We start from the raw sequence: 25,846 nt of genomic DNA, 5'->3' as shown, positions 1-25,846 counted from the left end.
CAAGGATACTGTCATCCACTCCACCTTGGGACAGCATGTAGTTCCAGATAGCAAACACAACACACTTTTTGTGTCTCTGTGTACTATCCAGTTCTGGATAACATGATTGGAGAAATAGGAAGAAGATTTTCTAACACAAACTGTAACATTATGCAGGGTGTCCAGGCACTAAATCCATCAAGTCCAACTTTTTTGAGAGAGGAAGCTGTTCTGTTATTTGCTGAAGCTTATGATTAAAATATTCAGGATCTCAAACACGAGTTACATCAGATGAGTAGAGTACTAGACAGAAAAAAGGGGGAGAGTCCTACCTCTCTAATGGAGTTCACTCAGTTTTTGGACCCATACAAGGATGTTTTATATGAGTTGTTCAGGTTGTGTAAAATAGCGGTTGTTTTACCTGTGAGCAGTGCATCCTGTGAACGAAGGTTTTCATCTCTGAGGCTTATAAAGACTTTATTTGCTGTCTATTATGACAGAAAAGAGACTATCGAGTTTGGCTGTGCTCAGCATTGAGTCAAAACACACAAAAGCATCAGACCTAGATAAATTAATGAAGCGTTTTGCTGAGCAACATGGAAATCACCGCATTCAGCCGTTACAGTGTTGTTATTGTTGTTTTTTAATGTCTCTTCTTTTGTATATACAGTATTAATTGTTCAAGCTACTGAGGGGCAAATGGGGAGAGTGTGTGTTCTGAGTAAACAACAGAAGCGATGTCAAGTACCTTGTTTGAGTGCCATGACCCATTTATTTCCACAGTGTATTTATGCTCAACTTAGTACAGCTCAGTCCTTAGATCTTTATGGCTAAGCTTTTCTTTGGATAGTTTCTTCTTTTTCAAATGCTGCCTGCAACGCTGCTACTCTGACTGTCAAAAACTGTTTGCTTTGACTCCCACGCATCTGCCTTACCTTAATGCCTTTCCTTTGATAACGCCCCACCGATAGTAGTGTTACCATACTTCTATCTCCTATTAAGTGAGATCACATTGTATGGTCACTTATTCCTAATATGAACTGTTCACATGAAACCTCAAATGCAAGACATTGATTGCATGAGATTAAGTTTGTCTGTATGAGTTTGAAAATGGCAGCCTGTGTATACATACTATTTCTCATCAAACTGTGATAACTGTGATTAAATTCAATACATATATACATACACACGTCTGCCATATGTTGCCACCCCTCAAAAATTCCTGTCCCCCTGTCGCCATCCCATAAATATTTTTCTAGATCCGCCCCTGGCTCAAGGACACCTCACTCATGGACTGTCGGCGCTGGGTATCAAATCGGCAACCTTCCGGTTACAGGGCCAGTTCCCTAGCCTCCAGCCCACGACTGCCCCAATAGCTCATATTAACTAGAGAACATAGCTAGCATTTATCTTACACATAAAGTGTTAGCAGATTATACATTGTATAAGTTCTTATCAGCAACCAACGTGAAACTGGTTAGCTCTGTTAGCTCATTAGCTTATCTGCAGAGCAGCCTGTTGCTCGCCCAAAATGATAACCTCCCGATTTGCGTTATTTAAAAAAAAAAAAAACATTTTTTGGAGTGCTATCACTCAAAAAAGTGAGCCTCTTCAGATGAGCTTATTATTTTTAGCCAATATTTTTTAAATTAAAATTTTTTTCCTTCGTCAAAAACCGGATGTGGTCAAGAACTGGAGTACTGTTACAACAAAATGAGTCAGAAAGCACGTTCCTACATTTTACACAGGTTTATCTATATGTACACTGTATAGGCAGAAACATTTGTGCAAGTTTAAGCTCACTGTGTTAACTTTTGACAGCACCAACAACTGACCTTATGTGGCTGCTATACTGTTGGCTCTTTAAAGGCCTACAAGGCCATGGCTCCCTACTGCCATATCAACACCATAAACACTCATACTCAGCAGAAAAAAAAAAACACACACACGTATTATATGCTTCTCTACAGCGGTATAAACCACAATTTATTGCGAATTAAAAAAAAAAAAAAAAAACTAATGAGAGAGACGTGCTCCGCAAAGAAGCTTTAACCATTAACTTGCACTGGTACATCAGGAGAAACAGAAGAATATACAAGAACTGACAGCAAATTGATGCCACTTTTCTAAGCTTAGAATGATATTCATGGACATGGATGTGTGCTGTGTGCGGGTCAGAATGAGTCCGCTCTGTACAATCCTTTAACACTATATCTCACCAGCATTCTGGGACTAGATGCACCAAATGCTCTTGCACATTTAAGCATTTTTTAGGATATGAACAGCAGAATCCGACAACATTTGACAGCTTTATTCCCAGAACTGTCTTCAGCCATCTTTGATAAGGCCAGAAATTTAAAATATCTCTCACAGCTGAAGGAAACAGACCTACATTTTTGTGCAATGTATGCAAAAGCTTGGGTACCCCATGTCAAACAATATGTTCTACTGATTTTCTAAGTGAGAATAAACATATTTTAATGCCCTAATACTGCTTATTTGCTGAACTTAAAGAAAAAAAAAAAGTGGTATGTGCAAGTTATGGCACACTGTACACAGACCAGTATGTTAAATTCAGCAAATAAGTAGGAATTGCACACCAATATTAGCAGAAAAATGTCATATTTAAGTTTGTACCCTGTAGAGGACGTGTTCACTAGTCTTGTTCACATGTAAACTGACCTCAGGGTGCTCAATCTTCTGCATACAACTGTATATAGTATATTTAGGCATAACGGGTCATTTGGTCCCAGTTATGAGAGAAAAGGAGATAACATAGCCAAAGTGTGGTATCAGTTCCAGCCATCAACTACAAACCTAAGAGGACTTTACTTATTCAATCTTGAAACATGAAAATCAAACAGCTTATGTGCTGTATGTATTTGTGTGGCATAGCTAGACAGCACGGTTATCCAAACAAAGGTGAAGAGGCTCATCAGTCTTCATTGTTAAGAATAAAACATAAATACTCTGGTCCTTCTGTTTCAAATGTATTTTAAAATTCTGGCCCAAAAAGAGAAAATATCTATTTAAAAAAAAGGGAAAAAAACTACATATATGCAAAAGGCAAACTGGATGAAATATGCAAACATGAGACAAAACTGGAAATGAAACATTAAGAAATACGTAGGCACCGAGAAAGCTGTTGTACACCTTGCTTTACAAACCACTTAGAAACTACAAAAAGAAAAAAAAAAAAGTAACCCATCGTCATTAAACCAGTTACATAATACATCAGCCTGCTCCATGCACAGCACGACACATTGGGCAGTAATGAAGAGCGCCCCCCTCCTGGCAGAGCCTGAGAGGTGCATGGCTCTGGAAATGCAGTGGTTTTTTTAAAAACGAAGGGGGCGTGATTTGGGGTCGTTTTCCTTTATAGTTTATTTGTCTTTATCAGACTCTGTCTTTTCTGCTTCCAATTCAGGTGAAGATTCCTCATACCTGGTGAAAAAAAAGATAGGACAAAGAGAGACAGAGAGAGACAGAATGGCATGAGGTTAGTCAAGAAAACAAACAAAAAAATATATATGGTAAATATGGTATAGCAGGGTACAGATCAGAGCTGAATGTTTAGCTGACAGCAAAAAGCATAGACATTTCCTTCCTGCTAGCCAGCTATGCTTATGCATTGTTCTAGAGAAGCTTGAGTCAAAACGGTCACATTCAACATATTTAATGGAGCTAAAAGCTCCCCCTCAGAAAGCTCTGCCAGTAACGGTGCCACTGTTTGAGAGTTTTGAGGAAATACTATATATCAAACCACTTTCCATGACTGTTTACAAAGAACAGAAAGAAAGGAAAATGGCCTTTCTTCATTTGTCCTGCACTTACATTCATTTAAAGGTGCAGTGTGCAACAGTTGTGAGGTTGCAGATTGCAACCAACCGAATACCCCTGTCCCACCCTTCCCTTATCAGGCATATTGTAGAACCTATGGTTTTCTTGCGTCACCCATCCCGATTTTCCTTTATGTTTTCGCTTCTTGGATGACGTGGATTCATGCTCTTTTTCTTGTGTTAAATAATAAATATGATCCTCCATTTGACCAAGTTTACTTTCTTAAACTTCTCAGGACACAAAATGGTTAGCCAGCCTCGGCTGCAACCACTGATTCTTCTTCTTTCTACATCTTCCAACCAGCGCTACAGCACCACCAAATTCAAGCTGTTGCCTCAGTGTAAAGCCACAAAAGGCACCCTCTGGAGCTGGGGCTTGGTTTGTTATGGACTACTGTAGAAATATAGTGGTGCAACATGTCGGCCTCTGTTGGAAGACAACCTGCTCTAGATATGAAGGGCTCATTCTAAGCCAACGAAAACAATGATTTATAGGTGCAGGTGATTATACACGTTTCAGGAAAATGTGGCTTTGTATTCTATATTCCATTGCTGCCAACAGATCTCCTTAAATCTTAAAACTCACTGCAACTTTAACCAGATCAAAGCACAAAAAGCATCTCATTTTAGGTCTTTAGTCCTTACAGACTTTTGGCTTTTTCTGTCTTCTCTGTAAGTGGCAACTAAGCATCTGCTTGATATGACTCATTCAATAATAACTTAGATTACAAGCTGTGACATTAATAGCCAAAACACTCTCTTAGACCACCTGAACACAGAAGCCCAGGCTGGCATTGGTCCATCCCTGCACATATACAATCACATGCAAAAGTTTGGGTGCCCCAGCTATATGACATGTTTTGTTGATTTGCTAAGTGAAAATGCGTAAATATATCCTCTACAGAGAACACAGTTCTTCTTATCATTGTTTATTAGCTGAATTTAACATATAGGGAAAAAAATAAAACGTAAAATTTAGCCTGAGCAAAAGTTATGGTATACATACCACATACGGTATATCAAACTTAGCAAATATGCAGAAAATCTGGATACGTTTTCACTTGGAAAAACAGAAGCAGATGCAGCCTGATAATCCATTAATAGCTCAATCGGAATAGAATACGTCCATGTAAACACTGCAATCGACTATATCCGATTGAGGCCATTCGGAATACAATTTCTATCCGATTGAACGAGGTGGGTAAACCTGTAAATAATCTGTTAAATAGAAGAATAATAGCCATGTAAACGCCTGAATCCAATTGCACTCCAAACAGAAGGTCATAGCGAAAGGTTTATAACATTCAACATGGCAGGAGCAGAAACTGGTCTGTAGAGAAGACGAGGTTTATGCTCTGAGCTTTAAAAGACAGTGGGACAGACGTCCAGCTTATGTGTCTCAGATCACCACGTCTTCCTTTATAAGTACATGTGAAGAACGTTTTTCTGAGTCTGACATCAGTTTAAAGCAATTAAAATCACAAACACGCCAACTGGAAACTCATCTCACACTGACCGGACCGCTCGTGATGTTCGGTGTCATGGTAACGTTTACTCTAAGCACTACTCCACATGTGCGTCATTTTGCATCTGATTACTTATAGTGAGCATGTAAATGAAGATTCTCCATCAGACTGTTGAATAGAGTGAGCATATAAAACACCTCAGTCTGAATCTGTAATCCAATTGTATTGGCAAAAATCTTTGCATGTAAACATAGCCAATGAAGCGTGTAATCAGACCAGTGGCATTCAAACCTTACAAATGACTGCATGTAATGTTCAAGTCTGGAATTTTCCAGCTAGTGCATCTGTCCTGGGTAGAAGATGCCAGGGCTCATTGTGGACACTTTCAGAGCTTTGACTTTATCATGAGCACATGCTGAGATGAAGGACAGTGAGGTGTGGCGATGTAGCAGGCCAAACGTGCCCAGGTGAGATAACCTATTCACCTTTCACAGTTTTAAGCTGAGGGGTTTTATATGTGGCAGACTATGGGAGTGATGTAATGCTGTGGTCAAAAGACCCTACACTCTCCAACACCAACAAGTCATCCAACAAAACTCTAGCAATTTGCCAGCAGCTGCCTCCAAGCAAAGTGAATAACAAAGCCTAGTTAGTGTGATCTCATTCGAGAAACACTCTCTCAGATGTCTAGTTGTGCAGGGCCAGATGTGATCTTTTAACAAGAATACATGTATAGAGGCTTATTAGGGTGGAAACGAAGAGAGCTTGACATTTTTAAATCAGTACAATGTTTTGAAAAGGCAGAGCTCAAAGCTAAGAAACACTGACCCAACATAGATAGCTTCTAGATATGCAGAGCTTTTTCAAAGAAATCTATTCTTCTTCAGCCTCCTAAAGAACAGTTCTTTGATTGGGGTAAAAGGGAATTGCAAAGAGTTTTCAACATGAAATAGTTTATTTTAGAATTTAGCCATAACACTTGTATAGCCATTTCATTTATTATGCAAAATGACCCACATGTATCTTTTACTTTGTTGGTAAAACAGACATATTTCCTTTGGGTACTGTACTGAACAGAGTATTTCACATCACAAACGTCTGTCCAAAAAATTCTTTCCAAATTACACTAATGAGAGTTCTGTTACTTTCATTCTTCTTCCAGTGATCATCTTCTTTGGAGGAACTCAAAGCATCAGAAAGGGAACTTATTTCGGTCTCGCCTCATGGCTTTTATGTCATTGCTTGTACACAAGCAAGGAGCAATGAGCTTGGTTGTTGTGCACAGAGCATGGAGTTGGTAACATTAGCCAGCTGTCGTCGTTAGAACGTCAATTATCCCTGCCTCAGACATGGTCAGACATGTGAGATGTGTGTCATCATTAGTTAAAATTTTGGTGCTTGAAGAAAACCTCAAAGATACGACACATACTTCCAGGGTTATGTGTGCCATAGACTTGTGACTTGAAGTGATCAAGTAATGGGAATACATGGCAGGGACAACTTATTCGATTTTTGATGCTTGATAATAGTGAAATCTACCACTAAGAATGGTACACCCCCCCAGCCCACCATTAAAACCCACCCCTAAATTTTAACATCTGAAGATAACTGTCCCTTGCAATTATTTTTCAACAGACAACACACATCTAGATAATTGCTTGTAGTATTTTGGTGGACTTCTCAGTAATACTAACTTACATTACATCCATGGGCTAACAACAGGCTTGTTATCCTTCAGATAATGAGTGTGTTCACATGCATTTGATCTGATCATAATCAGCTTTCTGCAGTTCTCTGACAATTCAAATGGTCATGCAAACAGCATAGTCCAATTTCTTAGATCAGACTCTTACTGATTTTTTCAGATTTCGGACTCTGTGCATGTGCACACAGACCGCAGTACCAGAAATAAGCAAGGAAAGTTGCTGCGAGATGGCAGCAAAACACTTGGGGTGACCTTAAAACCGACTACTTGCTTGACAAAATGAAACATTTAAATATCTTCTAAATTATGTAGGTTCATATTTTCAGGTTTTCCCATTATCTGATTTCTCAAGTGCATGTAAACACAGTGATCGGATTACTGACTAACTCAGATTTTCTGTAGTTATCGGACTATTAAGCACATGTAAACATGCTCAATGAAGATCACCCAATAATTTGAGCTCTGCCTTCTTGTAGCATTGTATTGGCTTAGAAATATCACACTGTTTCTTCCCACTTTTCTAAGTCCAACCCACACTTCCAATTTCTCATGGCTGCCCCCACACATTCTTCTTACAGGATCACCAGAGTTAGGAACCTCTGCATTAAAGGATGGCAGGATGAATGTAGCTAGGAAAGGATGTTTTAGGGATGGAGGGTCGAGCACACTGGGATAAAAACTGGGGCAAATGGGGGCGTACCTGCCCAGGTGACAGTAGACAGGGCATTAAGGACGGAGTGGCTGTTACATGTTGGAGGGGGTGTGGCGGCGGCGGCGGGGGGAGGAGCTGGCCGAGCTCTGCATGGAGTTAGCCAGGCTGGCGGGGGAGCCTGAGACAGTGGGGAAGTGGGTGAGGCGCGGCGTGTGAGGTAACACCTCCTCAGACGACTCATAACTACGCATCGCAGCGGGAAGAGGGAGAAGACAAGAAGAATAACAGAAAAGGAAGTAAAGAATGAACAAAGAGGAAAGGAGGGGAGAAAAGGTGAGAAACAGCACAGAGAGAATAAAGAATAATAGAAAAGTTTATTAAAGCACATTAAAGTGATAGTTTGGTGAACAATCTGATAGTCAAGTTTGCTTTGTTGGTTTTGCACTGAACTATGAAGCTAATGTCAGATTATGCAAGCTAACTGTACACAAAACAGCTATGCATACCAATTAGCACTGTGCAAACAGGTTGCCTAAATGATCACACATTTGGCAAAAACACCACTGAGCCAAGTTACCTTGCTCAGAAAAATCTTGCATAACATGCTGTTACCTATAAAAATTGACCAAAGTATATTGCATTGCAGGTCTGCACAAAAAAAAAAAATCGGATTTTTAATCGTGAACATGACATGAGTTTCCACGGTAAACAAATTGTTAGGGACTGAACCTGCTCTCCCACACAGGAGACGAGTAACTTATCCAATCAACCAAACAATTCAACTCAAAACAGCTGCAGTAAAGGTTAGTTCAGGCTATACCGTTTTCCTGCTAGCCAGCTGGGTTACTTAAGCTTCCTACCTTTCGCCCCTGCTTGGTCCTTCAAAATAAGAGTCCCAGACCAACTAAGAACAAGGGCCTAACTAGTCTCAACCAAAAGCAAGAACATTATTTTTAAACTAAATACAAGCCGGTGTGTACAACACCCCATTATTTAATAACTAAACAACAATAAATAAATAAAAATAAAATGAGACAAGAACATTTGTTTATTCTTGTGCACCTACATAAACAATAAATATATTTGGTTTTGTAGCCTTTATAGAAAAAGCTGTTGAGGTAATGGAAACTTTAGCTATTCAGTGCACAAAAAACAGACTTGCAGTTCTGATGCAAGTAGCTGTTAGCGTTTCATTTCTTATTTTGCAGAGTAGTAGATGCTGTTGTAATTTTTCATTTCCTATTTGTTTAAAGAGGGGCTTAAAAAGAGGCTAGTTAGTTTGTTTACACATCCCAGAATAAAGTCTGCACTTGTTTGTTGCCAAACACATTTTCATAGTAAATCATCACTTCTTATATCGTCACCATGATATCCAACAGCTTTATCGAACATTGCATTGCGTGCAGCCCTATTGCATTGCTAAAAGCAGTAGCAACCGTTCTGAAGCCAGAACTTTGTACTTTTGTCAAATTTTATAGATAACCAGCACTGAAACCACAGAAGCATTATATTTGAGATTTAGTTATTCAACAACTCAACGCGGTTTGAGGAAAGTCTGTGATGATTTAGGCATGCCGTTTGCACCATGCAACAGGAGGCATACAAGTTTCCATTACATGTGACAATCTGCTTTAGCCTTGTAGTTTTGGACACCAAACACATCTTTGATTACGGTGTTTTGGGTAACTGTATAAATCAGTTTTTTTTGCCAAACTATCACTTTAAAGAAAGAGAAAGCTCATTTCAAAATGTATATCTACTATATATTTGTACACAGTCCAATAAAGACCAAAGGTTTTGCTGCCATTCCAGGTCAACAGCCCTGGATACTACAGAAGCCAGAGCCACAATTTCAGAAAACAGTGGGCAATTTGTAGGATAAAAATGTAAAGCCCTAAATGTAGAACATCCTCCCATCCATCCATGTAATTGCTTTGTGTTCTTAATTTTAGCATAAAAAAATAATAAAAAAAGAAAATCATTGGAAGATGGTATTTGCTACACACCGACACGATTATTTGTTTTAAAAACAAAACTGAACATAAAAGATTTGACTGAACAAATAACCATTTAAGTTTTCAGTAGGAATAATCTACATGAAATTTTATTATTTGGGCAAATTAAATATTTAAAAGGATTTTCAAAATGTTTGTCTTTTTAAAAGGAAAAATTTAGGAAAACATTACATCTGTCTGGAAACCTGTAATCTTAAAGGAAAAAAGGAATGAATGTGACTAAATCCTAACAAATCTATCAGAAACTGCACTCATACTATGTGATTTGATGTTAGCAGTGTAGTTATTCTTGTGGAAAGGGCATCAATTTAAGCTCATTTTTAAGATCAGTATAATTACAGAAAGTAATCAGTAAATATTTAAACACCATTTGGAATTTCCAGTGGCAAAATACATATATTTGTGTTTGTTTTTGACCTGAAATGACCTATTGGACTTGATACACTCTGAAATAGCTCAGAAAGAGAAAAACAAGAGCACAGAAACCCCTCCCCGCTGGTTGCCACAGAAACGTAACCCATCACTCCAACAGTAAGGTGTCCATGCTGAAGGTCACCACTTCATTGTTGCCATGGCAGCTATCGGAAGGATTTTCTGGCAACAGCAGCTGGACTGGAATTCCTTCCCCCATCTCGTGGGCATGAGGTAGGCAGGTGCACCGAGCGCCGAACACAAAGCCAACTTCACCATCCCTGTGCCAGGGACTCAATATCACCTTCACTGCTTTGACTAACACTACTGATTAGCAGTCAGATAAAGGACCAGGGGATTTCATGTGTGCAGAGGCTGAAATTTGAGAATTAATATTAAAGGGCCCATATTCCACATTTGTTCTTGAATGTTACAGATTTTGTGTGGTCTTATCTACCAAACCCCTCACAATTCATTTTTACATGACCATTTTCCAACCTCTTTGTCTCTTAGCATTAAACAGGCTGTTTTTCTTACTCTGTCTTTAAAGGGGAATTCCACCAATTTTTCCAAAGTTCCAAAATTTCGCACAATTGAACTGTGGAAATGTAAACCAAGTGATTCCAACTTATCTAGAATTGTTTACAGCAGTGGTGTTAAGAACCAGGGTGTTTAATACTAAAATCACTGAAAGCTGCTACATGAATTGTTTATGAATTATGCCCTCTGATTCCTTTGAGATACTGTTTTATGATTGTGTTGAGAGGATTTTTGGCTTAAAACACTTTTAAACAATGCATAGTGTAAAGACACATTCAGGGTGATATTAATCAAAACAGTCCCCAAAGAAAAACTACTTTTTCCAGGTCATTTTGAATAGTAGATAAAATGGCTGTGTGTGCGTTGTACCCCTGGTTCCCATCACCATCACTAAAGAAATTTAGAGTCAGTAAGGTTTCTCTACGATTAACCATTTCACATCAAAATTTTGAAAAAACAGTGGTCTTCCCCTTTAGGACCTGATATATGTAAATATATCAAAGAGCAGTCAAGACTCAAATGTACAGAATCAATGGAACAAAGTTCAGTGTAAAACTACTGAACTACTGAATGTGCAGTCATATGTAAATAAGTTTGTAACTGACATCACAACCATGATAAATTTAAAACATTGTTTTTGCAGTGTGTTTATGGACTGGTGAGTGAAAGGCACATTCTAAAACTATAACAAAGTTTTAACAATAACTTTCAAATATATATATATATATATATATATATATATATATATATATATATATATATATATATATATATATATATATATATTTTTTTTTTTTTTTTTTTTTTTTTTTTTTTTTTTTTTTTAAGTTATTTTACTTGATTTGGGTCATTGAAGTTAAAACTATGGTTATTCTTAAAAGTATAATTCCACTATCTTTATGTATATTATATATAAGTCTCTGTCCTGTTTTGCACTGGGCTGATAGAAACTCAGGTGTACACCAGACAGCTACACATTATCTATATTTATACAAATGCATGATAAGACAGCAGTGCAGCTACTTACCTAAACATCTCTGTCAGCTCTCCTTTCACCAGGGCCACCACCACTGGGAATCCTATGCAGGCTGGGACCAGGTAGAGCAAAGCAGGCTGGGAAACGGAACAAAACTCATCAGTAATGCTTAGCAAAGGCCTTTTCCCCTGCTATTTTCTTAGCTTCCCTATTTCTCACCTGAGCATGTTTGAACGTGTGCATGATGAAGATGGTGAATCCCAGGCCGAAGATGTAGGCAAAGAAGCTGGTGTAGAAGTACGTCCGTGAGTTTTTCTTCAGACTGTATGGAGAAATGAGAGTGGAAAATTAACCTGTTTTCTCTTCAGTGTGATATGTTTGCTTTTTTATTAATAGAACATGAGAGTATGGTGTTGAGAAGTGAAAAATATTTGGGGCTCCTTTTTCTTTTTCTTGAGGTTGTGATAATCTTTCAGTGTGATGTTATTCACCATAACACACAACCTCAAGTGTCTGCTGCTTTTATGAGTTTTTCAAAGTAAAGAAAAATTAAAAAACAAATGTTTGGGCCTTCTTTAAGATCCGGCAGATTAAAAGTAAAGCCACCACTACTTAGCCACCAGTGGTCAGCAGAGTGATTCATATAGCATGGGGGAGAGGGGGTCACTTCGACATTTTGTATCTTTTATTAGGCAAGAAGAATGCTTTTCAACCAATAACACTGTCCCGCCAAGACTAGAATAAAATATTAGCTTGTCTGTAGGTAAAAAAAAGTCTTGTTTAATTTTGGTTAATAGCATTAGACTTCAGGATCTACAGCTTAAAAAAATAAAAGAGTGAGGTGACATATTAAAGTGCAATGCCTTGATAAATGAATAAAAAAAATGAATAGACAAATAAAACACAAATAAATCCACCGTCTTAAACCATGTTCTAAATTAAGAGGATCTAAGAAACCTTACCTGACATCAAAGCGGAGCAACAGAGCAATGAAGATGCCTGAGAACAAAAAGAAACAGTCTCCGTGTCCGAAAAAGGCTCATTTATTTTTTTCTTTTTTGAACTGTTTCTCCAAAGAATGCTAGTCTGTGTGTTTCTGCTATAATTACCTAAGTACTTTCTCTAAACATATGTTGTGTGACATATGTTTAATGGTTTTCCAGTAGATTTCAAAAGTTAGTACTCTGTCTAGAAATGAAATTTATAATTATGTGCCTACATGCTTAATATGGACAAAATGCTAGTACTACTGGCACATACTGCAAATTTCACACAATATATAAAAAAAGAACAGGTGAATCAGTGATGGGACATGGTTAATGATTGGACTGGGGTATCACAACCATCATGATTTACTTTTGTTGTATGAACTGAGATATTCATTCACATGAATCTCATTATTGGTCAGTGATATCAGCATTGCTATATAATACTGACACTTAACAATGTGTTGTGCAGCTCTGACCTACATGCTAAAAAGCATCAAAGTACATGACATGTCTAAAAGTACCTGGAATGACAACATCCCCCAGACCCAACATGGCAAAGTTACTGGCATCCAACCCCCTCTCCAGCAGGTCCTGTGGGAAAACCACTGTGGGGGAAAAAAAAACAGGGAAGCCAAGTCAGGTTTTTGGCGATTGTATTACGAAGGTCTTGCACGCCTTATCTGTAAAAAGATACAAGATAGATACCTACATATCTAAAGGCTTTGGTCTGGCAACAACAAGCGATACAGAATATTTTATATATACACACACACACACACACACACACACACACACACACTATATTGCTAAAAGTATTCACTCACCCATCCAAATAATTTAATTTAGGTGTATAAAACCAAGCACCTAGGCCTGCAGACTGCTTCTACAAAGATTTATGAAAGAATGGGTCGCTCTCAGGAGCTCAGTGAATTCCAGCATGGTACCATGATAGGATGCCACCTGTGCAAGTCCAGTCGTGAAATTTCCTTGCTACTAAATATTCCTCAGTCAACTGTTGGTGGTATTATAAAGTGGAAGCAATTGGGAACGACAGCCACTCAGCCATGAAGTGGTGGGCCACATAAAATGAAAGTGCAGGGTCAGAGAAAGCTGAGGCACACAGTGCGCGGAGGTCACCAACTTTCTGCAGAGTCAATCATTACAGACCTCCAAACTTAATGTGGCCTTCAGATTAGCTTAAGAACAGTGTGTAGAGAGCTTCATGGAATGGGTTTCCATGGCCGAGCAGCTGCATCCAAGCCTTACATCACCAAGTGCAATGCAAAGTGGACTCTAGAGCAGTGGAGACATATACTCTGGTGTGATGAACCACGGTTCTCCATCTGGCAATCCGATGGACGAGTCCGGGTTTGCCGGTTGCTAGGAGAACGGTACTTGTTTCACTGCACTGTGCCAAGTGTAAAGTTGGGTGGAGGTGGGATATGGTGTGGGGTTGTTTTTCAGGAGTTGGGTTCGGCCCCTTAGGTCCACTGTAAGAAGCTCTTAATGCTTCAGCAGTCCAAGAGATATTGGACAATTTCATGCTCCCAACTTTGCGGGAACAGTTTGGTGATGGCCCCTTCCTGTTTCAATATTACTGCATACCAGTGAACAAAGCAAAGTCCATAAAGACATGATGAGTGAGTTTGATGTGGAAGAACTTGACTGGGCTGCACAGAGTCCTGACCTCAACCCCGATAGAACACCTTTTGGGATGAATTTGAGCAGAGACTGTGAGCCAGGCCTTCTCGTCTAACATCAGTGTCTGACCTCACAAATGCGCAAAATTGGTCAAAAATTCCCATAAACACATTCCTAAACCTTGTGGAAAGACTTCCAAGAAGAGCTGAAGCTGTTATAGCTGCAAAGGGTGGGCCAACATCATATCAAACCCTATGGATTAAGAATGGGATGTCACTCAATTTCACATGCGTGTGAAGGCAGACAAGCAAATACTTTTGGAAATATAGTGTACGCAGTAGACTATTCTCATTCTAGCTGTGCCACTGAAGAACAGGGTAAATTGAACTAAAGTATGCAGACAAAGACAGACTGCAGTCTGTAATTGTAGAACTACAAAGCGCACCTACATTGTAAGTGGAGCTGACAAAATGGACAATTAATGAAGAAACAAGAATTTGTACTTAGTAAAATGGCCAGTCAGTGTGCAGTCATTGTAGGAACAACCTTCCTCCATTTTTGTCATTTTTACATTTATGTATGATATGAAAAACAACATCAGGGTTTTACACTATGAGAAAATTCTACATTTCATGAAAATTTCATGACCAATAGAAAGGGTCTGAAATCTAGAATTTTTTTATCTGTATTAAATAGTTTAAAAAAAATGCTCTTACAGAGACAAAAACAAACAACTGAAATATAACTTGTACTCACATTTAATTGGGGCTTCAAATGACTTCGCAACAGTCACCATGACATTGGTGCCAAAGACCTAGAAGCAAAGGCAGAAGAGGGTGTATTAATTCTCAAATGTAAACAACACAGTTCATTTCTCGGCTCTGCAGAATGAGCATTTTTAAGTATTCTGTAGCAATAAACCACTTGCAGCTTCCAGTAATATTTCATTTCAATAGGAAATTCTCAACAGCAGCATATTGTGCAGCAACACCTGTATGTTGGTGCTCATTATATACTGGCATATATATTCAAATGCAGTTTTAGATAAAGCCCTTTGAAGTGCTCTCCTGTTGTACTAAAGGACTTGAATGTTCATTAAACTGTTTGTTAAACTCACCCAGAACACATCATACACAAACAGACCCCCCAGCAGGATGCAGCCAGTGCTGACGTTATTCAGGTGCAGGAGTTCCACTCCATTTAGAGCAAAGGCCAGGCCAAACAGGTTATTGGCCACCCAGTGCTGTCAATCAAGAGTACATATAGGTTACTGACCACAAAATGATTAGGTTTTTAGACAAACAGAAAAAAAAAAAAGCAGCTTTAGCTCATATTTTACACTACAATGTATTTAAATCTGCTAGACTGTGAACTGTGAATTCTCAATTACTGTAGACATTTGTGTAAAAATCATGTAAGAGTCTGAGTTATGTTAATAAAAATCATCATCATGCGAATTTAGTCTTCATATCATTCTGACTAGAAGACATAAGACAATTTGATTAGGTTCATAAAACAAATCTATCAAGAAGGCAGATTTATTTGGTCTCGTCTGGTAACATGGGATGTAAACAGCATAGTGGATATCTTCGCCTCTTTCAAGCAGAAACACCACTGCTATTATAATAAAGTCTCCTACAATTTTACTGTTTAAATGAACATAACTGCATTAATAGTTAATGATAAAACAATAACAATAGATTATTGTAATAATAGGTTTTATTTAAATGGACAATTTCACTCTGTTTAAACTACAGTTCCCCCACTTAAAAAAAAAAATTAAACATGTTAAAAATGATCTATAAAATCACACTAACTGCAGTAATAAGCTAAATATATTCTAAATTTATAGGGCATTTTCTATTGGGAGGTGTCTGTCCCAAAACATGGTGATCAGTGGTTTTGGAGTAAATGTGTCCCAGAGTCTGAATATCAGTTAAGTAGACTTTTTTTGTTTTATTGAAAATGTTTTGATTTTGTGTGTGTGCTAAAACTGTCACTACTAAAAAATTTGGTCAAGTTTTGGTAGTGACATTATCACTTCTGAGGATAGTAGGAGTAGCGGCTGAAGTGCAATAGTAGTAGAACTTTTGTTGCTATATAAAACCCTTTTCAAAAAAGGTTCTACAGAAAACCCTCTACAGGACATTAAGACAAAAAAGTGCATGAAAAAAAAAATTGGGCATCCAACATACACTAAAGACAGATGTACCACCCTGCACTTAATGGAAGGGTTTTTATTTGTTTGTTTTTTTTTTAAATATCATGTTCTGCAGACACTGGCGGTCCAGCACAACTTGCCTTGCCGACCATATTTAATTTTATTGGCTGTTATTTTCCATTAGAACTTTGTGGATGCAGACACTTTTCAGAATTGCAGAGATGAGCTGTACCTTTTTAAGGACATACCAGACGCCCACAACGCTGCTAATCCCCAGGCATATCAGGTCCTTGGTGTCAAACTCATAGTTGACTATTTCTGTGGAAGAAGCAGACCTGTTTTAGTGATCCAGCGAAATAATTTGTTGTGCTCAACATATTAAAAATAGACTCAGAAATAATTCTGTTCACTCAAGCGCAGATACTCGGGTACACCATTCTCAGTTTCTAACGGACATCTGCAGAGAATCACTCTACGGCTCCGAGCACAGCTTGTCACCACCATATGCTGCTGCTCTCTTTCTCTCTCTCTCTCATTTCCTGATCATAACCGTCACCTTCCCTCACTCTGTCTCATTAACATCATTCATCACCTCAACACTGCTGACACCATTTCCCACACTTCACATGTTCTCACACACATCGCAGCTGCGACAATCATCAAAACAAACGTATTAAAATTACTGTACTGAACATGGCCATATATGTTTATTCTTAAACTGGAAAGCAGTGAAAACACTCCTGGTTCATTAAAACAGCAAAACTGATATTCAAATTTATATTGCCGACTTCTAAAATAAAAATAGATCCTTTTCTTAAATATGCAGACAATATTCTCATTCATATTCAGACACAATCTTAACACAAAACACTTAACACTACTCAGTGTCTTGAGGACAGACACACAGAAAACACCTTTAAACTAAAAGTGCATTCGCGTACAACTTAAATCTTAAATTCTCATGTTTATACTTGGCACCTTCTGCAAATGCTCTGATACTGGCCAGCTGTATCCAAGTTTAGATCATCAGGGAGACAGAAATAAAAAGGTAATAAAAATTTTAATTCTCTTTTCCAGATGGGAGTAACGCTGCCATAGGACGAGCGAGTTTCTAGTGGGTTGTATTTTCAACAAACCCGTATGTTTGTGTCTGTCACATGACAATAGAAAAAACTAAAAGCTGATGTTAATACAACTTAATGCTTTACATCTGTAGCTGCCATTATAATCACCCCTTCATTCACTTTTCTTTTTGACTTACATTTAGATAGACTTTACTTTTCCCTCCACTTTCTCTCCAACTGTGGAGAGGATTGGGTCCAATCCCATTTCACCCCTTGCTCCTACCACTTAGCATGTTCACATCTAGGTGTAAGGTGCCCCGATTTTTGTTGAGAGAGGGGTAGAGTGAAGTGTTAGGGTGAAGTGGCCCTCCAAATGGCACACTCTAGACAGTGTGCTAGGAGGGAAAATAAAGGAAAACAGGCAAGATGGCTGCACAAGTGACCAAAGACACTCAGAATATTCTCTAATACAAAATTACAATAACCATTGTATCATCTTAATTTAATGTCATTTCAATGCATTATGGTCCTTTTCTTCAAACCAAGCATTAAAAAAAAAAATCACTATTATATTATTATTATTATTATTATTATTATTATTATTATTATTATTATTATTATATATAGACCCTGAAATATAAAAAAGGCATGTGTGTACACACACACACACATATACATACATACATACATAATTTTATATATATATATATATATATATATATATATATATATATATATATATATATATATATATATATATATATATAAAAAAACACACACATACAGAGTTTTCTTTGTTTATCATCGGAAATGGCATGTTCTACTCTCCATTTACTGGCCATCGCATGATAATGCTACTAACTGGAACGCAGTAGGAGCTACAGCAGAGGAAGCATTTCCACATTTGAATGTGCATGTTTTTTTGGGGTTTTTTTGACAGTCCTGAACAGTACATTATTCTGCCCATATTTTCAGCAAGGGAAAAAAACAGCAGGCCTCATTCACCAATCGTTCTCAACAAGAAATTTCTTTTTGCAACCCACTTACTCAGCTTTTTTAAGATTGACATTCACCTATACCTTCTCATTTGGGATTTGTTCTTAGGTAAAAACAAAATCTACACTCAAGAGCACAAAGGTGAGAACAGTTCAGCGTCATGAATATGACTCTCTCAGGACCTCTCAAGAACATGTTTGAAAAAACCTAGGAGCATATTGGTGAAAAAGGCTGTGGGCAGCCTGGACGGACTTAAAGTCACAGAGTAGCAGGTGTGAAAGAAGACATTACCCCAAGACCCCAATTAAACAGAAGCACACCCATACTGGCCCATATTGACTATCAGTCAAATAATTTAAATAATTGCTGAGAATTAAGACGGTCAACAGTTTGAACTAATCAACTCAATCCTCACCTTCTTTGCTCTCTCCTGTTCCCTGTGTGAAGAGGAGCTGGTACTGTTTGTTGGGCAGATTGGCAGGGAAAACTCTGTTCATGAAGGGACTGACAAAGAGGAAAAGACAGTTCATTAATGCTCAAGTCTAATGTTCATACACTGCATGCTGCCTTAGCAAGAGGATGTTTAACCACAAGCAGCTCTTACCTCATTGTATGTGACAGAGCTAAAATCCCCAGCACGAAAAAGTACATCGATAACAGCAGGTTGATATACTCCTGAGAGAAAATCTGAACCACAAAAAGATAAGAAATTCCGTTTTAGTGAGTCCAACTGTTAACTGAGGTTCACATCCTGCATGTTTTTTTTAGGTCTTAACACAAATATCCCACAGAGAAAGAAACCAGTTCGATCCCGAACGGTCAAGCCAAATATAAATTAAACCAATTACTTCTGTGCTTTCTATTTCAAAGCAGGTCTAATGTCAGTCTTATGCAAACTTTTGGACAACTCAGGCCAAACTACACATTTTATTCATTACCTAATTGCATATAAAGGATTTCTGACATAAACATTAGAAAAATTTAACTTCTCAAACTTTTGCATAGGCCACATTTTTCTTGTTACCTTCATTGCTCTTAGAAATACCAGCAAAACATGTCAATAGACCAGAGGTTCCCTTTAGACTGTATTAGCTAATCGAAGATTTATTCAACAGCTCTGCATGAACAACACAATCACCTTATGTTCTTTAGAAAGAGCTACTTCTTATATAAACATTGAAAAAGGTAATGAGGGAAAAAGTGCTACAAACAAAGTGATGCAATCATGATCCACGTGCAAAACATTTAAAATAATGTAGTTCATGATAATTTTATATTTTGACTTTCTACAAAATGTACATTTTAAATGCAAAAGCCCACAGGAGTTGATTTGATTGTATGATATTACAAATCTAGAGGCCTCACAATGCATTAGAGTGGGATACTGCAATGTAAAACTCAATGACAATGCTATTAGCGAGTTGTGCAACAAAGTAATTATAGCCATATTTTTCTTTGCGCTAATTTTTGTTCAGAACATTGTGAGAACACCAAATCTTAAACCCGGTATTGTAACGCGAATCTATGTACGAGTCGAATGTATCATTACACACCTACATATCTCTTCCTATTCAGCCTACAGCAGTTTAGCCCTTCCATTCGAGTTTGGGTGTCTCATTACATTAACGCACACTTGTGTTTTTCCCCTTAGCTTATAAAGTTCCCATTTCAGAGACACCACAGGGTTTGTTACAGTGATGAAAAATAACTTGTTTATAAATATATTCTATTTAAAGAAGATGATGCTTATGAAGATGCTGCTCACCTTGAAGAAGAGATAGAGGCCAAAGAGAGTGCAGCTGGCAATGATGGGGAACCGAGCAGCATCTCTGCTGGTGATGGTCTCTGGCATGTCTGAGGAATTCTGGGAGAGACACAGACAAAATACAAAACTAAAAAAAACCTTCTTCAAAAAAAGAAATGGAGTATTCCTTTTTAAAAAAATACTACACACTCAACTGTACTTACACTCATGTCCCAAAAAAAACAACTAAAGCATCATTAGGTTCCTGATCTACTGACCTTATGTAACTCTTACAACAGTGTTAAACCAAAAACCATTAGGAATAGAAAGTAAAAAAAATAGAAAGTGATTCCTAATAGCACATGCTGCAGTCATTTTCATATTAAACTAAATCCTCTATGTCGAGGTACAATGTCACATGCCAAATAATGCCACAAAGGATTTCAACCACAAATTAAACTGTAGCCACAGTGGAATTATGCCTCAATAAAATGGGTCAGGGTGGGGGAGAGTGTGTCGGTGACTCAACATGCTACAATTTAATACACAGGAGCCATCACAGGAGTCCTTTCCTTCTCTTGAAGCCAAAGCAAGGTTCCGACTGGAGGTCAGCCTTTTCTATTGACAATGACCAGTGATCTTGCTTATAGAGTGCCTGCAAGTTAAATATAATAAATATATGACTTAAATAAAAAAAAAATAAAAAATACATTTGAAGTTCCATTCAAGTTAGGCATTTGCATTACGTAAATTAGAAGAAACAAGAAAACATGTTAAAATGGAGCTTTTGCACACCACGTCATATGTCTATGTATTAACATCAAGATAACATATGATGACATAGATAATTCACTTCCATCCTCTGATGACATCCTTCATCGTGTTTTGACCCAGTTCTCTTTGAATTCTTTTTCAGAGCTCTCGCAACAATTAGCCTCAATCATGGCAAAGGCTCCGAAGCGCAAACAATGTTACAAAACACTTATGCACGTTGGATGCAATTACACATTTCCATCAGAGAGGTCTCCATATCCCCAAAACTTAAAGTTCAACTTCATGATCAAATATGCAGTGCTAAAACATAAAACTTTGTACCTCTGTGAACATGGTGCAGTGTAGGCCAGCTTAACTAGCAATACATTATATTGGAATTGTATTGGGATCAGTAAATATTTGCTTAAAAAAAATTAAAGGCATCAGACAAATAAGCCAATATTTGACGATGTATCTCCAACGCTAAACCAGGTAGATGTATTGGCATTAGCAGATTCATGCATAAAATTTTGGTACTGAAACTGACTATTCAATGTGAGTGGTGTCAGTTGTGCTCGGGGGGGGGGGGGGGAATAATCAAACGACATCTAACTGCGTTATAAAACCTAAATTCAAACTTAAGACAACTGACCACAAAAAAAAAAAAAAAAAAAAAAAAAATGGAACTTCAGAATAATTAAGACTCTTTAAGGACCTGCAGACACCCTGTTATAGGTCAACAGATCCAATGTGGCTCAGCTTGGAGGTGCAAATTTAAGTCTTGGTTGCTTCAACTCCAGTGCACCACAGGAGCTTGCGAAAGCGAATAGCGCTGATACAGCTCCGCCTTTATTAAAATTAAGGCATGATAACGAACCTACTAAAGCCATATCAGGACCAGTGCCCAACCTGTTTTAGAATCTTAGGTTTACTGTCTCCACCTTGCACTGTTATAGCTGAGTGAAACTGAATTTGAACAATTTTCCACCTTTGCCTCAATTGTAGTCAATGGCCCAAGACTTGTTTGGTCTCTGAAATTTGCTTCTTTACTTTCGTACATGAGCTGCAAGGATAATGTAGCTAACAACTAATGGAAAGTTATTATTGTTAATATTGTTTTTATTTATTTATTGTTTTATGGATTTTGTACAATTGAATAGATATCAGTTCGTTGGCCACATAAGTCATTTCAAATAGCCTTGTTTAACAACTCCAACAGTCTGATGTGTAATGATTTTGGTCTGCATTGTGCTAATAGGTGAGGTATAAGCTTCCACTTGTTAGCTACATTAGCATCATAGCTCCAGCGCAAAACTTAAGAAGCAAACTTCAGACACCACACGTTTTGGCTAACTGACCACCTTTGAAAACAGAAGAAAATTGTGTAAATCTGACTTGTCACTTGGGCTGCGCAATAATATTTTCGCAATAAACACATCGCCAAGGGTTGACAGAACTGATCACGACCTGAACATGACCTCACAAATGCAGTGCCGAAGTGCTGCAAATGAATGGGCAGGAACCAGAAGCCCAACAAGTGCTTCCCTGGGCTTGAACCCTGCTCTACCACATGGAAAGCAAGCAACATAACTAACAGCCAGTTACAAGAAACACATGGGCATACTTTTAAAAAATTAGAATACCAAATAAATAAATAAAAAATCCATCCTAAACCAACAAGCTTTATATGGAATTAATACAGACTTTTTTGTAGGCCTACATTGAAACAATATGCAAATTTGTGTTTTTAATTCCATTACAAGAACAATTACAAGGTAAATAGAACTTACTCTCATTTAGCAGGCTGAAAATTCTCCATAAGGGGGTGCCATTAGTAGTCAAATAGCTCTATAGCCTTTAATATTGGCAGTAACAGTGTGTGCCCTCTTTCAGCCTTGCAGTGCACAAAGAATGTGCATGTAGCTCTGTATATATCAGTATTTCATTATTTTTTATTTTGAAATTGTGAACTCTTTTGTAGTTTTGTAGTCTAAAGGTTAAAGTTTAAATCTGTACTTGTGGCTCAGCCAGACAGAGGCACTCAAATGTACATTTAAAGCCCATATCGCACAGCCCAACTTTTCCCTTCCACTTTAATATTAAGACATTTTGGAAGAGGAGGGTCTAGATCAGAATAAAGAAAAGACAGCTTGCACCCAGAGTCGTCTTCTCTGTAGGAGAAAGGAAAAGAGACTGTAGGGGAAAAGGAAAGACCAGAACAGTCCATGACAGAAGACAGTCAAAAACATAAAAACGTTTTAAGTACTAATGCTCAATGCAGGCCCACACCAGACCTACCAGTATTTAAAAGCTGGATGAGTACACATACGGTGAGCCACAGCCGCTTAGGAAGCTGAAACGGGGAAAGCTGGACGAAGCTTCCTCGTTTTGCTTTTACAGCCATCAAAACAAGCATCGGCCAGCAGATTTAAATAAAATTTTACTTCACACAACATTCACAAACTGCCCACACCAGGCCGTCAAAGCATCATAGCATTCACCTGCACAGCGACACCATGAGATGTGAATGAAACAGATGGTAAGTAAGCAGAGCTTGGCTGTGCTACCAGTGCTAATACTCACTTCATAACCATTCTCAGCACCAACCTATGGACAAAATAAATGTACAGAGAAATGTTAAATCAAACCAAAAATGTATTTAAATAAAAACCTAAAAAACCTAAAACCTCCTCCAGGACAGACTGACTTCGAGTTGGAGAGGAATCTCTTAGGTCCAGCATCTATCAGCATAAGAACTGAAGTGCGTTAGTGTAAAATAAAATGCTGAAGCTCCATTAATTCAGGTGCTGAACCAACACAGCAAACTGAAACCCAAAAAAGGAAACAGGAGATACATGAAGGAGTGAAAAGGAACCATGTAAAAAATAAATAAAAAATGAGAACCCATGTCCTAACAAATATACGTGTTCAGAAAAGTGAATGTTGCAGTTTTCCAATTATACTTGGTAATCTGATTAAACAAAAGGTTCAGCTAAATATATTTTATCATGAATCAGCAGTTCTTCAGTGGCAATCCACGTAAGGGTAAGATGCATCTCACATTTTTTGGCCATGTAGCATTTTTAAACATTTTAAAGAAATCTGTTCAATACTGTCCAATAAAGGTTGAACTCTTTAAAAGACTGGAATCTTAGAAGGGTCATGCATGGCTTGTTCATTTATGTCGTTTTTTGGCCTTCTGAAAATTCCATGTACTCCATTGTCAAAAAACCTGGTAGACTACCAATATTAATATGATCCACAGTGAATAAATAATAGAATTACGGCAGAAATAAAAATATCCCTGTAAAACATCATCAAATTCTACAAATCTGAAATAGTTGCTACCCACCCCCAGATAAAAAGTCTCATCAACTACAACCAAAACAGCATAAACATAATGGATGGGCCATGGCCTTCAAAATAAGACCAATCCAGCCGTACATTAAGATCAGAAGCTGGAGATGAATGAGCCGCATATGAACATGATGCTAAATTGCTGAATCAAGATCTACGCTGACATTTTAATGTAAAAGTCAGACATACACCATCACCACCATCACCATTAAAGGCTTCAACGACACTTTAAGACAAACTGCTGTACAAGACTGCCATATGGTCTGCTGAGATATGTTTACCTAACCGGCTTCCACAGAGAGAAAGTGAAGGAAACCTTTTCCAGGTGTGAATAAGTATATATTTATATATGAAATACAGGACATATAAATAAACCAAACAATCTCTAATAATCATATGGCATTACATGTTTATGGTCTCTAATCTCTACTTTTCCTGCAGTGCTAGGGACGCAGAGTACTTTTCATGGACATATCTGCCAAGACTGATGTATAAACATTTAAAAAAAAGAAACCTTATAAATTAGGACTAAATTTACCTCAGGTAGCACTAGAGAAATAACACATTCATGGCTAAGATTATGGCATTTTAGCAAAGGCGTCCGCCCAAACGTTGCACTGTTTCAGACACATCAAATCTTCAAAAATGATGTCTCTAAACATCCAAACGCTGATTAGATTTTTTTCTTAAGACAATCTGTCAATACCTATATGGTATGTGATACACCTGCAGCATCCTGTACTACTGCTGTCCTAACTTCCCACACCTTTTTTCAGGAATCCCGTACAAAGTCCTGTAATATTATCCTTTCATAAGGAGGGTAGGCAAAAATATCCAATATAGGAGTATTTCATGTATCTGGCTATTTGAAGATCTAGACAGCTGTTGTGCAAGTGGGCAAACACTTGATAACAGCAGGCTGTAACAGTGCTGCTAGTAATCTGCAGCAGATTTCAAGGAAGAGCATCTATAAAATTACCAGATCTGAATTGAATCCAGCGCGGGCTGCAACGGTGTTGCAATGCAGGCTGACTGAGCCAACACGGCAGAGCAAAGCCTGGCTGGAATTAGCGGCTTCTCTAACGTTATTCACTGCAGTCAGAGCGGCTGTACTCGGCCCAGCTCTCAGCTCTCGGCACAACCCACCTTGCTTTTGGAGCTGCTGACGGAGCGCAGCGCGCCGAAGAAAATGGGCAGGAGGGCCATGAGCACCAGGCTGCCGTACGCCAGCGCGGTGCCCTCGGCCGTGGCCACGAACTTAGCGGCGGTCCCGTTCAGCGTGTCCGTGTCGTTCGCGTCCTGCAGCGGGGTGCCTTCGGTGGGCAGCGCGGCGGAGGATCCCTGCTCAATGTCAGCCATGCTGGGGGAGCGTGTGTGTGTGTCTGAAACAGAAAGTGTGCCGTACGGTCAGTCCGGAGCGCCTCTTCTCATCAACCTCGGCGCTTCTCTGTCCGGTAAGGCCACGTTACCCTAAAGGCTCTCCGGGAAACTGAAGCGTTCTTCGGCTCTGTGTTGAGAAACGATCGCGATACCGCCACCTACCGCAGTGGCATGAAAA

General features: G+C 38.4%; 1 protein-coding gene across 3 annotated transcripts; it reads right to left on the bottom strand.

Annotated features, from left to right (window-relative positions):
* Positions 1-1,934: 1,934 nt before the first annotated feature.
* Positions 1,935-25,846, bottom strand: hm13 (histocompatibility (minor) 13). Of its 3 annotated transcripts, XM_037541468.1 has the most exons (14): positions 25,435-25,846; positions 23,515-23,538; positions 20,200-20,298; positions 19,039-19,121; positions 18,850-18,938; positions 16,607-16,692; positions 15,331-15,456; positions 14,970-15,027; positions 13,094-13,177; positions 12,546-12,582; positions 11,803-11,905; positions 11,635-11,720; positions 7,690-7,884; positions 1,935-3,423 (listed from the first exon to the last, which is right to left on the bottom strand). In XM_037541468.1, exons 1-13 carry the CDS (start codon positions 25,645-25,647, stop codon positions 7,734-7,736), a joined length of 1,239 nt encoding a protein of 412 aa, XP_037397365.1. In that variant the 5' UTR covers positions 25,648-25,846; the 3' UTR covers positions 1,935-3,423; positions 7,690-7,733. The 3 variants fall into 3 exon arrangements, with proteins under 3 accessions (XP_037397365.1, XP_037397366.1, XP_017562206.1); XM_037541469.1 differs by lacking the exon at positions 23,515-23,538 and having other exon boundaries at positions 25,435-25,841; XM_017706717.2 differs by lacking the exons at positions 7,690-7,884; positions 23,515-23,538 and having other exon boundaries at positions 25,435-25,662.

The sequence above is a fragment of the Pygocentrus nattereri genome, chromosome 9 (genome assembly GCF_015220715.1).
Source record: "Pygocentrus nattereri isolate fPygNat1 chromosome 9, fPygNat1.pri, whole genome shotgun sequence".
Classification (NCBI taxonomy): Eukaryota; Metazoa; Chordata; class Actinopteri; order Characiformes; family Serrasalmidae; genus Pygocentrus; species Pygocentrus nattereri.
Note: the sequence above shows the minus strand (reverse complement) of the source record. Positions and strands in the feature narration are given on the sequence as shown.

Excerpts from the sequence above, each read along its gene's own strand:
- hm13 (XM_037541468.1), bottom strand. The coding sequence starts at position 25,647 with ATGGCTGACATTGAGCAGGGATCCTCCGCCGCGCTGCCCACCGAAGGC. Across the intron at positions 23,539-25,434 it reads TCAGCAGCTCCAAAAGCAAG|GTTGGTGCTGAGAATGGTTA; the intron begins GTGGGTTGTGCC and ends TTTTGTCCATAG. Across the intron at positions 11,721-11,802 it reads ACACGTTCAAACATGCTCAG|CCTGCTTTGCTCTACCTGGT; the intron begins GTGAGAAATAGG and ends TCCGTTTCCCAG.